The 15,419-nt window shown below is 37.1% G+C and overlaps 1 protein-coding gene across 1 annotated transcript in view; it reads left to right on the forward strand.

The window, feature by feature from the left end:
• The window catches only part of LOC140135911 (uncharacterized), a 232,440-nt gene that overhangs the window by 179,737 nt on the left and 37,284 nt on the right, over positions 1-15,419 (forward strand). The window contains exons 50-56 of the mRNA XM_072157581.1: positions 850-1,110; positions 2,483-2,743; positions 3,694-3,954; positions 5,849-6,109; positions 9,645-9,902; positions 12,676-12,936; positions 13,324-13,581. Coding sequence (XP_072013682.1) covers positions 850-1,110; positions 2,483-2,743; positions 3,694-3,954; positions 5,849-6,109; positions 9,645-9,902; positions 12,676-12,936; positions 13,324-13,581 — 1,821 coding nt within the window. The remainder of the gene's footprint in view (positions 1-849; positions 1,111-2,482; positions 2,744-3,693; positions 3,955-5,848; positions 6,110-9,644; positions 9,903-12,675; positions 12,937-13,323; positions 13,582-15,419) is intronic.

Below are 15,419 nucleotides of genomic sequence, written 5' to 3' on the forward strand. Positions count from 1 at the left end.
ATAAAATTTCATTTTGTTTTTAGTTATTATGTCATAGTAGCATCATTGCATGACTTGATTATTTGATTGATTGAATTGATTGATTGATCAATATCAGTTGACTGATTGATCAATTCATAGCTCTCTGTATTTCATCTTAGTTTTGCCTGTAATTGCAGAATATAGTATTAAACTGCTGAGTTTAATTAGTATTTCAGCACCCATGTCTGTTTAATACTTGCCGTATTGTCTAATAAATGCCCCGGGGACGTTGCATTTTTCCAAAAAGATGGTGTGTATTAGAAGTGAATTTTCAGTGAAAAAAAATTTAAAATTGGATTCAATTTCCTGATAGTGCTCCTGTAGAAAGGAGGGAAATTACGACTATACTAATACTACTACTGATCGCGGCGCCCACAGAATCTCGAGGAAAATGACATTTTCATGGTAAATACAACAAAATTACACCCGTAAGTCTATCATCAAGCAAGAATCTGATGAAATTAGTGAAATTCTACCATAATTAGGCAGTGAAATGGATGGCTTTTTTTTTGTCCATGCAATTTAGCGATCGTCAATGACATGATTGATGCAAGTTTTAAGCTTACTCACACGATATATGGCATGGAAATGTTTGCTTTTTTGTCAATTTTTCATTGGAAAATTGGAGGGGGCTTTTATTAGAGCATTTATTACAGACAATACGGTATTTGTAATTACCACATGCAAGCTTTTTTGCTGATAGTCATTTGTGCTAAAAATATTTCATTACACTTCATAATCACTGTCATTGTATTCATATACTATCTATGTTGCACCCTTTTTACTGTCATTTTGTCTTTGTGTTAACTAATAACACTGCGTTAACAGCGGGTGGCATTACAGATACTACGCCACCAGAGATCTCAGGTTGCCCAGACGACATAACTGTACGTGCCCCAGAAGGAAGCAATTCAAGAAGCGTTACATGGACTGAGCCCACAGCTACCGATGACTCTGGTGTAGAGCCAATGCGCGTGCGAACACGTTCACCAGGCGATACATTTAATGTGGGCTCAACGATAGTTGCATATACATTTACGGATGGCGCTGGAAATATAGCTACTTGTGACTTTAATGTCATTGTTACACGTAAGAAAGGTTTTGTTTCTATTGTGGCTGTTAAGTCAGCTTTTCTGTTATTCGTCAATGTGTTATCAATAGCAAAATTGGTGTCAATAAAAAAAAACTGTCTATAGTTTGATCAGCTCGTAATCCGCGGGAAATGTTAGGCTTTTATCACTACGCCAAAAAGTAGACCCACAATAAGAGTCAATAGAGTTGACCTGTCTGGTCTATATTGCATGTATTAAATAAAGTAGATAAAGTATAGCACTTCAATTAGGCCAAAAAAAAAAAGGTTTGTCTCAAAGCTCGCGCGCGCATTTGTAAAATCGTGAGATTTGGGAAAAAACAAATGCGGAAATTTTTTTTATTTCAAATTTTTTTTTTTTTTTAGTTTTTCCAGAAAATTTCTGCGATTTTTTTTCTCCAAATACCATGAAAAAGTTGGGAATAATAATTTAAAAAAAAAAAAAAACGCATTTCGCATTTGTTTTCAAACCACTTGTGAGCTTTGAGACAAACCATTATTTGTTTTGGCCTTAGTAATTTGTAATGCTTCTGGCGAGATGTTACAAGGCAATATTCTCAAAATAAAATGTATTGATATTAATCCGCGATGTTATACGGCCTGCCGATTACAAGCTGGTCAAACTGTATAGAGTATTAAAACAGGACACATACCACAAATAATTACATGCTTTGACTTTTGAAAATGGACTATTCCATTTGAAATCCTTACACCCCCATGGAAGACATGACCTTAATCTTCTACACAGGGAGTGAATGGGGTTACCTGAATGGGTGACTCCATTTCAAATATACACCCCCTGTGTGGGAAGTTAATGTCATATCTTCAATTCCATGGGGGTGTATGGATTTCATCTGGAATAGCTCAATACAGTCAAGTTATTCATCACAGTATTGTGTGGTTTAGTTATTTTGTGGACTCTAAATCAGCATTTGACCATTTGCAAAGTTCAGAACTTCTGACCCCTTAAAATTCTCATTTGGACCCTTTAAATTTTTGAGCTCACAAATCACTCTCCATGGTAAAGTTTAGAAGAGCATTTATGAGAGTGGCAACTCTTGCTCATATTAGAAGTCAAAGCATGTTCTTGTGTAAAAACTTTAATTTTCAGCTTCAAAACAACCCAATTTTAGTTCGCAGACCCCCATAAATATGTTGAAATTTCAGTTTAACAAGCCCATATTTTGCCGCAAAATCAGTTCTTCGTTTCCAATGTTCGGCGATCCGCAATGCACACCTCTACAAAAATTTAAGTTGAGTGCCCCCCTCCCATGGGGGTCAGTATAATACATAGGTAGCAATATTAGCAAATTACATTGATACCATTTTATTGATCTCCATTTTCTGAACTATGTCTTTCTCTGTCAACAGCTGGTGGTGTCGTTGATGTAACACCTCCAACAATCATGGGTTGTCCAAGTGACATCATTCAAAACATGCCATCTGGAAACTTTGCAAGGGTAGAATGGGATGAACCAACGGCAACTGACGACTCCGGTACAGCTACCTTGGAATTCCAGAACTACTTCCCCGGATCATTCTTTGAAGTGAATCGGCCCATTGAGATTATTTACACATTCCAAGATCCATCAGGAAATGAAGCGACCTGCACCTTTACAGTTTCTATCACACGTATGTTGCAATTATTCTTCCCTCTATTAGGTTATTCAATTTGAAATATGCCATGTCCCTGTGGAAGATTTAACCCTATGAGAACTACCTGTCGATTGGCCAAAAAGAAGTTTTCATTATCAATTGGCCCAATCAGCAACATTGTTAGAATAATTTCACCACACAAAAAAATGTGGTGAATTATTTGCAAAGCTCCATTTTGATTGGTGATTAAATTTAAAATATCATGTAATTGACCAATCAGTGTTAGATCAGCAGGTAGTGCTCAGGGGGTTAAGAAAGGTCTTTCACAGATGGAGTTTTTCAAATGTAATTGTGGTTAGGATTAATAATTTTGATATTTATATTTCCTCTTTACCTATATCTTCCACAATGGTCAAGTATTTCAAATGGAAGTGTAATGCCATTAACTATGTCATAATTATATCTAAATACATGACATAAAAATTTTTAATTTGCACCTTTTTGACCCCCACAAAAATATTGCATACACTATTTTGCAAAGACCTTTCGCAATGGCCGATAGTTCATGTAAAACAGAAGTACATTCTTGGAAATAAGTCTTGGAACGCTTATGCGTGTAAAGATAGGAAAACTGTCATGCCCTCTCCCCTGTGCAATGTTGAGAATGCCAATGTCTTCAGCGGCTTTCCAATGTGTTCCAACATTTATTGATGAGGAGAGGGGAAGGGTAAATCATTGCTGTATATGTCATTTTGTTCCCAAACACAATATACATCATACGCTGACCCGGTCAGTGATTCCTTGAGCATATAGCACTTAGGGTTATTTTGTCATCGCATCAAGTGGGATTCATGCATGCACAGTGGTTATCCTTGTGGTATTTTGTGGTCTCTAGCTGTGATAGGGTTATGAGTTCCTTTGCATTTTGTAGGTGTTTAATTCTTGTTTTCATTTAAGATTATACTTATTGTACCTTGTTTTCACAGGTGGTACAGGTGGAGACACAACTCCACCAGTGATTACCGGATGCCCTAATACCGTTCGAGTCTCAACACCTGCTGGAACCAACACTGCCACAGCGACATGGATAGAACCCAGAGCGACTGATGACTCTGGTTCAACTCCAATACGCAGCAGATCTCATACACCAGGCTCAGAATTTGCTCTCGGTGTAACTACGGTGACGTATATATTCACTGATGGATCTGGCAACATGGAGACATGCACCTTTGATGTGGTAGTATCAAGTAAGTAAAGTTTGATCTTGTTTTGTGGCTCATGTATTGTGACCAGTGACTTGATATATATGCTATATTCTATAAAGGCTCTATACAAATGATTGGTACTGATTCATGGGCCATTTTCAAGAATATATTACAAATATAAATTTGATAACATTTACATTGACTTAAACACATAATTTTGGTGTGAGTACTTCTTTGTTAATTTTGTGGAATTACCATATTTGGGAGATATTGTTATTTACGTGAAAAAAAGGTGTTCTTACAAATGTTTTACTAACAGCACAAATTTGCTGCTTGAAAGATTTATTCTATTTGTAATATGAGTGCTTTCAGTGCAGTGAGTTTCAGAGAAACCCCACCAGAGCAGTTCTTCTGGAGTGAACCAAACCTGCCTGGTTATCATATTAATCAGTGACAAGGTGATCTCTGAATTTGACATATGCTAATTGATGTTTTAATGTTATTGCATCAATTAGCATCTGTCAAATTCAAAGATAACCATGTCACTGATTAATTTGGTAACCAGGCAGGTTTGGTTCACCCCAGAAGAACTGTTCTGGTGGGGCTTCCTCTTTAAACCTACTTAGGCTTGCACATTATAGGCAAGGGCAGAGATAAACTTGGAATGATGCATGTGACCTGACATCAGGAGAGAGGTGCAGTGTGATTGGTTGCTGACTTGCACAGCTGCGCATATTCGATCTGACTGACATCAAATGAAAGATTGAGCTATTTCAGTTCAATCCATACAACCTTTGGAAGACTTGACTTGAATCTCCCACACAGGGGGTGTAGATAGCAAATGGAGTCACCCATTAAGGCAACCACATTTGAAATTCACACTCCCTGTGTGGAAGATAAGGTCATGTCTACCATAGGAGGTGTATCAGAATAAGACATTCCAAGTTTAATTATGTGATTATAAAGAAAGTAATTTGTGCATTTTGTTCATTCCGTGCAACATTAGATGAGCATGACAAGGGCTACATTTAATGAAGGGGGAAGTTTTACACACAAACAATATATAGCATTTCTTTTTATCTAACATGTGACAAATGTAACTGTGCACATATAATAACCATGCACATTATTTAAATGATGTATTCACATATAGAGTTAGATCAAAGCTTAATATATATATTGGGTGCTTCACTATTATAGTGCTGCTGTATGGATGTACTCTTATGATATTTTCAAATCTTAATTTAATTTTGATGTTGTTGAATTGGCTGATTTTGGAGCAAATGAACTTTTTTATGAACAAAAATGAACAAAAAGTTCATATTCTTAAAATTTATGGCAAACTGTAACTTCAGAAATAATTCTGCTTGTGGCAATATGTGATATGATGAAGCCAAATTAATCTGATGTCAATCAAAATCAAAATTTGTACCAATAGGGAAAGGTGAGCCTTTCATTATATGAGCCATTCCCAGATAGAGCTTAATTTTACTGAAAACCCCATCATAATTAGACTTAGGGTTCTAGAGATATGGACATTTGAGTTTTGAACAGTCAGAACAATAAAATACAAAGGAAGTTGAATACCATTATTGGGCATATCTCAAAATCCATATTCCCGACATTCAACTTATTTTACATGATTACGTCACATATATCATACAAAGAAAAAAAAGGTTAAAAAAAAATCAAATCGGCACCAAACATCCATATTTTTGGCTTGTACTCTATACAGTAGCTCTGCATTATTTATCAATGTAAATAGCCACTTTGTTTAGTTGCTCAAATAATAATAGATATCATCTGTTATCTGAGTTGCATATTATTATCCTGAATATTACCATCATGCATGTATATATACTATAGCTGCATGTTAAGTTGCATGTTTTCTTCTATATTCCATAAGCTTACTTTAAAACTATCCCCTTCCACACAGTAGTCCCAACAAACGATACTGATCCACCAATTATAATCAGTTGCCCCGAAGACTTTAACGTAACCGCACCTGAAGGAAGCAACAGCACGGAGGTAGCATGGGAAGAACCGATAGCCTTTGACGAGTCTGGTGGCATACCAACAGTTCAGAAGACGCATGAGCCTGGCTCGCGCTTTGATGTCGGCGTTACAAGTGTCAGTTATACATTTTCTGATAGTTCAGAAAATATGGCAGTTTGTAATTTTAATGTGGAAGTGTTACGTGAGTAGGACTATTCTAGCCCAATCAGCAATCAACATAGCATCTGTGTGTCATCGATTAATCATGGAATCTTGCCTCTTGTGTCCCATTTTCTTGCTTATTGCACGGTGTCTTCATGGGAAAAGAAATCTACATTAATCTGCATCAATGGGTTATTCCAGTTTAAACCCATACCCCCCCTATGGAAGACATGACCTTAATATTCCACACAGGGGGTGTAGATTTCAAATGAAGTCACAGATTCGGGTTAGCTCATTTGAAATTCACACTCCCTGTGTAGAAGACTAAGTTCATGTCTTCCATAGGTGGTATATATTGGTTTCAACTTGAATTGCCGAATGTGTTACTTCCATGGCCTGTATCGTATCAAAAGGGATGTACCACAATACTGCAATGTGTGGTAAATACATTAAAGCAACGCTCTCTCAATCATGCATCAGGACAATCTGAACGCATCTTCCATTTAAGTCACTCAAGTTATGCATTGTATGATACGTACTTCAGCTATTTTAAAAATGTTACAACACTTGCATGGCTACTGTATGATTGTTCATGCTGTAGTTATTCCCAAACTGTGCTATGCAAATTAAGTCCAATTTGCCAGATTTTAGAAGTAGCCCATTGATGCAGATTGAGTACCTTGTGTAGACAGCCCTACTGTTTAAATTGACACCATCCCTCTGTAATACCAAGACAGCCATTTTTAACCAGCATTTAATAATGAACTAAACTCCCTATATTGATATAAAGTCAATTAAAACATTCAAATTCAACTGTTTTTGTTAAAACATTTTTCCTTTCATAGGGAATTTGATACCAATACTACTCTGGATAGTAAATTTTTGCAAACATTGCCATGTAGGCCAAAAAATGGCACAAAGTTAAGAGCACAAAATTATGTCACCTGAAAAGTTTTGTTACTCAACATTGTCAATGACAATAGATGTAGTTGCATGGCTTAATTGTAGGCCATTTTACCAAAGAGTGCTTCTTTTTCATGTAATTTGGCTATCAATCACTACGTGATAGTTTGAAATGACAATGCACTAAAATCCAAGTCTTGGTGGAAAAATTCTAAGTTTTCTTCATTTTCCTATTGGAATACACAGTTAAGATAGGGTTTTGGTCACAAATTCTGTACTGAAGTATGGTCTTGCCTAATAACCAAATCACACAATAAACACCGGCAATTGTGTTAGTGTTCATGTACAAGTGTGCTTAAAAATGGCTGTCTGACCTGAAAGACATTGTTTTTTTCGTTCCATATCATACACTATCCATTACCGCAAACCATTTTGTAAGATGATTTCCTTGAAAATCATCTCTCCAATCTATCTTCCTTTGCATATACCAGTACGTGTTGCGCATTTGTGTACCAGTATGTGTTGCGTCTTCATTCATTTGTCATCATGTCTTCCAGATTATCCATATACCATTGCTTATGATGTTCATATGGGATGTGGCATTGACTTGGAAGGCCTTTTCTTCATTTCATTCAGTTTGTTTGTTTGTTTGTTTGTTTGTTTGTGCTGCCAATGTACTTCTTTCCACCAATATCCTCATTTGGTTGACTTGTTACCTGCTATGTATTGTACAAAATACCATGAATCATACCTTGCCCCCTTGATGTTCATCCAAAGTCAAAATAGTATTTTCTCCTTCAATCCTCCTTATTTTCTACAACTTGTCTGACATGTCCCATTCCATTCATTTTCAAGCAGGCTTTAATGTCTTCCCTCTGTCATCATTTTGTTTGTCTGTTTGTTTGTTTGTCTTATTCTTGGTTTCTTAGAAACCATTCCACAAAATCAGTTTCTATTCATCCATAGTTGAAATGCAGATCATACATCTTTCCAGTATCTTCCACTCGTATATTCCTGAAATCATTCCTCTAACAACAATATGGCAACCTTGGACAGAAATGTATAAGGTTGCCAGTCTGTTTGTTTCCTTACCCAATATGCAATCAATTTTGTGTAGTGCTACCAGACCAGAGATTAGTGAAATTCCAGTTCCAGCTAGTGTGATTGTTAAATTCAACCAATGAGTATTAAATATCGTATTTCAATGAGATATCATCAACCAACTGCACTATCAGAGCTACGGTCAGTGAAAAAATAGTTGGCACACTTGCTCAAAACAATTTAAATGCGTGCCATATGAATAGTATGATAATGAAACAAGTCTGTCATGTATTTTAAGTACAGAATCTGCTCTGTAGCTCAGCCTTTCCCAACCTCAATCTTTCAATGTTGGAGGGTCTCACAGACCTGTTGACAACATGACTTTGTCTAACATTGAATTGAGGGAGTGGAGGCAGAGATTTGCCACAAGACAGTCAAAGTGTGCCAACATTTTTTTCCATGATTTTAGTTTATTAACTTCATTATACGCGCAGTTGGTCTAAAAAGCTAGCTTCACATGACAGCTGTTCATCATAATCTGATCCAAAACTAAACTGAGATTCTCTTGAGACTCGAACTGGCAATCTAATGAATATGAGATGAATTTCCTAATACATACCTAATGTTCATAATGAAATGGATAAGGGTGCGGTGACCAGTTGTAGTTCAGGGATGGAGTTGATTGGCAATATCTCAAGGATGTGAATTTAATATTCAAAACATGTTAAGAATCATTGGTGGTGGTAATGATGAATGGGCTATTTCAGTTGAAATCCACATACCCCTATGGAGACATGATCCAGGGAGTGTGAATATTAAATGGGGTTTACCTGAATAGGCGACTCCATTTGAAATCTACACACTCCCTGTGTGGGAGATTAAGATAATGTCTTCCATATGGGGTGTTTGGATTTTAAATTGAATAACCCAATATATTGAAGCTTGGATATATTGATAGAGGTTATTCCTCCTTTCGCCATCTTGTTAGTACAAATCAATTTGTGTGTACATGCGTTGGACGCTACGCGAAGAGTGCAGCATATCAGGCAGCTGTCATCCTGCATCGGCAAGGTATTTTGTGTTTGTGCGTGGAGGATTGAATACTGAAGGCACCCAAAAAAAGCCTGTACATACAAGATGGCGGATATGTGACGTCACAGGAATTATTAATAGATTATAAACTGATCCATTGATATGTTGTAATGTTACACTGGTATTATGTTGTTGAACAGTTGTCTTTTGATAGTGTACATTTTAGCATGTACATGTATCCCAAGATGCATTGTGTCACATGGTTACCACTGATGTCAGCATTCTCATAGCACACATTTCTTGCTCTTGGTCAGCTTCACAGTTTCAAAATATGCACAACAACACTTACCATAACTCAACTCAACTCCTAGGAATAGGGCATGAAATACTTTAGTGGTCCAATCATATTAGTCATGAAGCACTATTTTAGGCTTTAATACTGAAGTGAACCCTTTTGCTCAGATTTGTAGTTTTATGATCTGTCATCAGCAGCAAGCCCCTCAGTGCAGCTGGCAAGCTTTGATATTCACCACAAGAGGAAACATTTTAGTTTTAAGCTTTTGACCGTATTACTTTTCCTTCATTTACTATCATTTTAGCATCTGGTGTTGATAATATCCCACCAGTGATCACTGGATGTCCCAATACTGTACGAGTCTCAGCACCTGCTGGAACCAACACTGCCATAGCTACTTGGACAGAACCCAGAGCTACTGATAACTCTGGTGACACACCAACACGCACCAGGACTCACACACCAGGCTCATCTTTCCCTATTGGTAGAACCGTAGTAACATACAGATTCTTTGATGCATCTGCGAATATTGCTACCTGTCAATTTGATGTGATTATTACATGTAAGTTGGAAATGCTTTTTTGAAATCTTTAATAGTAACATTTAATAGTAAGCTTAGTGAATATTTCTTACAAAATATGGTTCAAGAATGCATTTAAACATATTTATTCACAAATCATTGCACAAATGATAATGAGACAAATGAAAGGGAATATTCCGAAATAATTAGGGTGATTACATAACTGATGCATGCTTGAATCACATTTTGTTCTTTATTCTCGAAATTCCAAAAATTGACTTCGGCAATTAGCGTAGCAGGCTGATATTATGTGACATCACAGGAATTATCTTTATAATAGATTATAAACTAAAGATTATGGAATACCAAAGGTTGTGGTCAATGCCATCCAGGCGCTCTACAAGGACTCCAATAGTGCTGTTATGGTAGATGGAAGTGTCTCAGAGCCTTTCCAAGTAACAACTGGAGTGCTTCAGGGTGATGTGTTGGCACCATTCCTGTTCATTATCCTGGTAGACTACCTCCTGAAGAAGTCAACTTCAGGAATTTATGCTGGAATCATTACCTACCCACGTCGGTCAAGCAGGTATCTTGCTAGGATGCTGAATGACCTGGATTTTGCTGATGATATTGCCCTGTTGGAATCTTCTATAGCCCGGGCCCAGTCACAGCTTACTAGGACTGCAACAGCAGCAGCAGATCTAGGCCTTGTCATCAGCGCACCTAAGACAGAATATATGACTGCAAACTGTAACACCCAGCCAGCACTTGAAGTCTATGGTAGCACCATCAACCATGTCACAGACTTCAAGTACTTGGGTTCCAAGATGGGCTCTAGTGTTGGTGACCTGAAAAGAAGAAAAGCAGAGTCATGTTAAACATCAAGCGTGTGGATCGGATTCCAAATGAAACCATCTACAATCTTACCAACACCACTCCACTGGTCGCCAGAGTCAAGATTCATCAACTCAAATTTCTCGTCCATATACTGCGTCTTGAAGACGACGAGCCTGTGAAAGAATATGCCCTTTATATTCCACCACATGGGAAGAGGAAACCGGGACGGCCACGCATACTGTACTTACAGTATGTACAGCACCTCCTGGGAGATACTGAAGGAATGCTGCAGCCAAACAAAATTGTTTCGCTTGCCCAAGATCGCAATAGTTGGAGAAAGCTTGTAGTCGCCTGCTCCGCAGCCGACTGATGATGATGATGATGATGATGATGTCTTTGATTGTGTACATTTTTGCATGTACATGTATCCCAACATGCATTGTCTCACATGGTCACCACTGATGGCAACATTCTCATAGTAGGCCGTGTGTTCTGAACTCGCCACCCTTAGCGTTACATGACAAATATTATGAATTTTTACACCAACCGGGTTTCTAATTAGATTATCTCGACAGTCATCAATCCTAAACTAGCAAAAGTACACATTTTTGGAAAGCTGAAGGCATAAGCAATTCAAATATATACATTTCAACTCATTATACAGGGTGACCTGCAAGTTATACAGGGTGGAATAAAAAAGATTGTGATAAAAAATGGGTCACTCAATGCATTGCTTATAACCAACTTACAGTAATAAACTGGAAGTAAACAACATTCATTTGGTTAGAGGATATGGAGAGCCAACTGACTTTGGAAGAAACCAAAATCACAGCTGTTTGGTAATCTAGGAATATAGGGTGTCCCAAAGTATGTTAGATTTCTTTACAATTCAACATATTTTGAACCTTAACATTTCCCCCTAACCCATACAGAAAAAATAAGTCCATATTTAGATTTCTCGTCAAATTTCCCTTCAGAAAATCTATACTTTGACTATGATAGGATAAGTAATTAAAGTTTTACAGTAACTTTTAGATTTTGAAGACATCTGCATTACTTACTACAGTGTTTAATATGACAACGGGTAGTTTTGTATGGAAAAGTTTGTATTTTCTAGACTAAACCAATCATAAATTATTAAAAACAATTAGTAGAATTGTTCAGCTGTAAGGCCATGAGTGTTTTAGATGCTAAATCGAGTCCAAATCCAATTTACAGCCTTTACAGAAGCAGATTACGCACTAAAAATACCAATCCCATAGAGTTTGTGTGTACCACATCCCCACCACCACATCCCCACCACCGCCACCCTGCCCATTCTGAATTCTATGAAGCACAGTGTCAGTATTAAAAGAGTTCAAGTATTTCTTTTTACAGGGTTGAAAGTGCAATTTATTTAACAATAAAATGAGACCACAAGCATGACAATACCTTCTTGCTTGACAGAGATATCATCATTTGTTTTGAGTCGACTTTGGCAAAATGTAACGTCGCCACCTTTTTTTGGTGGCGAGCTCAAGACACTCGACCAGTACACATTGCTTGCTCTTGGTCAGTTTCACAGTTTCAAAATAAGTACAAAAACACTTACCATAACGCAACCCCTTGGAATAGGGCATGATGGAATACTGTAATGTCCAATTAATCTCATGTTGGCATAAAACTACAGTCATATTCGCATTTCGAGGGTCGAGAACCAGAAAGCCATAACTCACAAAAGAATCCTTTGTGAGTTAAGACTTTCTGGCTCTTAACCCTCGATTTGTCAGCATATGAAGCACTATTTTATGCTTTAATACTGAAGTGAACCCACTTTTGCTTAGATTTGTAGTTTTATGATTTCTCATCAGCATTAAGCCCTCCAGTACAGCTGACAAGCTTTGGCTGGCATTCACCCCAAGAGGAAACATTTTGGAAAGTTTATTTTAGTTTTAAGCTTTTGACCGTATTACTTTTCCTTCATTTACTATCATTTTAGCATCTGGTGTTGTTGATAATATCCCACCAGTGATCACGGGATGCCCCAATACTGTACGAGTCTCAGCACCTGCTGGTAGCACCAGTGCCATAGCTACTTGGACAGAACCCAGAGCTACTGATAACTCTGGTGACACACCAACACGTTCCAGGACTCATACACCAGGCTCACCTTTCCCTATTGGTACAACCGCAGTGACATACAGATTCTTTGATGCATCTGCAAATATTGCTACCTGTCAATTTAATGTGATTGTTACATGTAAGTTGGAAATGCTTTTTTTTAAACTTTAATAGCAACATTTAATAGTAAACTTTGTGAAAATTTCTTAATTGGAATTCACAATGTATTCAGCCCTACCATGACAGAGGGCACACCTTCCCATATGAACTTGTATGGCAAACATTTTATGGTGCATACTGCATAATGAGCAGCTTTAACAGGAAAAGAATGTGAGTTGGCACTACTCTTCAATAATGCAAAGTTCAACCAATAAGTTCTACGAAGAGGAGCAAATGCAGTACATTGGGGCCAATTCGATCATGTGCAAACTACCCGTTAGATTTTTTTTCTGCCAAGTGTATTTTTTTCTTCAGGATTGCTGCCTCAAAATACTATTCTTTGATACTCTGTCTTTGTCTATTTCAGCTTCTGGTGGTGGTGGAAACATTATAGTCAGCAATTGTCCCGGTGATCTGAACATGATTGCCCCGCAAGGATCATCCTTCTACCAAGCAGACTGGGAGGAACCTTCAGCAATCGACACCAATGGCGGTGTTGTGTCCGTAATGGCCAGCCATACACCACCTAGGTTCTTCACTGTACCATCTGAGAATGAGATTACCTATACATTCTCCAATAATGCCGGGGATGAGGCTGTGTGCATGTTTACTGTATCTGTGTCAAGTGAGTATGCAGACTTATAACAGTACTTACAACATTTGGGTTTATAGGTTTTTAGTTAAAACTAGATCAAATGATGGGTACAAAATTTTAAAAAAAACGAACCTTCAGTAAAGCAAAAACTTACAAATATTTATGATTTTGTCAGTGAAGGAAATTAGTGCTTGATATGGAATAATAACATAGCAGTTAACATAATGGTTCCAATTCAAAATGACTAAGAATTGCGAGGTCAATGCCAGGGCAGGGATCATGCTAGAGCTTACACTCATATAGATATGCATTGGTCTTATGTCCAGTAAATTTGTTTGAGAAAATTTACTCCATATTGATGACTGCATAGCATGGTAAATCAAAATTGGAGAGCTATCTGATTTTTCAATAATGTAGCTGAACCAATATGATATGCAACCAAGTTGGCTCAATCTATAAGGCATGTTATGTTATCCCCAATATGGTGATGTGTTCAAGAATGACATACAAGTTTGCTTACATGGAAAACAGCAGAACATCTCAGTAGTGTATCCAGGACTTTTTCAGAGGGTGGCAAAAGGGGTGGGATTCAACTTTCAAGGGGGAAAACTTGACGGAAATGGTCACAATTGGCTAAAAAGTACAAAAAAGGCCTAAAAATCTTAAATTTTAAGGTGGCCAGCAAGACTTCTCCAAGGGAGAAGCTGCCACTTGCCCCCTTGCTATGCAACTTGGACAGCTCGAAGGGCAAGACTTCTCACAGGGGGACCCTCCCTTGCTCACCTTGGCTATGTAACTGGGACAGCTTGAAATTCTTGTGGCGAAAAAAAATACTTCTGATTGTCTTGATTTTCCCAAATAGCCCGAATAGTGAACATTACCTAATGGTGTTGGTATGGCAATAATTGAATTTGTATTGTACTATGTACTCTCTCCCTTCTTGGGATTGAGCACTATGTAATGTAGTCTCACTATGAATAAATGTTGTTATTTTGCTATGTAAGTAATAATAATATTGCATAACAATGGAAAAGAACAGTTTAACTCATCCAATATTGCATAATTAATCTTAAGTGTGTGGTTTATTTTGGTTTGTTTTTTTGGTTTGGTTTTGTAAGAAAGTAACCCTTGTGTCGATATCATTTCATACTCTTTTTATTGCAATTTAGCAAATAAAAAAACATTAACATTTTAATTCAAAGAGAGCTAGAACCAATGCACAGAGATATTGAAAAATAATTACTTATCTGATATTTTACCCAAGTAGATAAAGTAGAACTTACAGTAGGTCCCATGTTCAAATCATAGCCTAGGTGCTCACAGATGTTCAACCTTTCTACATTTTCATGACCTTATCAAGTCAATGAAAATTACATTCAAATATGAACAAACATGGACCGTATTAGTTCATTGATTCAGGAGAAAGGTCTTTTTAAAGTTTGGAAAAAGGCCAATAGCTATCATATATTATTGAATCAGTTTTGAACAGGATTCAGACTCTATTCAAAATCTATCATTTGTTTTTAATTTGGATGGGAATTATTAACTCTCTTCACGTGGGTGTCGACTGCAGACGACATGTTTCACAAATAAAAGTTTAATTCAAAAATTTCAGAAATATATATTTTCATGACCATATTTGGAATCAGCATGAAAAGTGCATTACAATGAGTACAAACAAGCCTAGTATTGGTTCAGTAGTACTAAAGATAGCTCTTGATATTTTGAGAAAATGTTTCAAAACTTGGGAACTTTTTCCGCTGAAGCGAAATACTAGCACGCAGAGCATTAACACAATTGTGGAAAAAGAACTAGATTATGAAATGATATCGAAAGGTGCAACTTATACTACTGTAAGAGGGAGGCAT

Source organism: Amphiura filiformis, chromosome 16 (genome assembly GCF_039555335.1).
Source record: "Amphiura filiformis chromosome 16, Afil_fr2py, whole genome shotgun sequence".
NCBI classification, from domain to species: Eukaryota; Metazoa; Echinodermata; class Ophiuroidea; order Amphilepidida; family Amphiuridae; genus Amphiura; species Amphiura filiformis.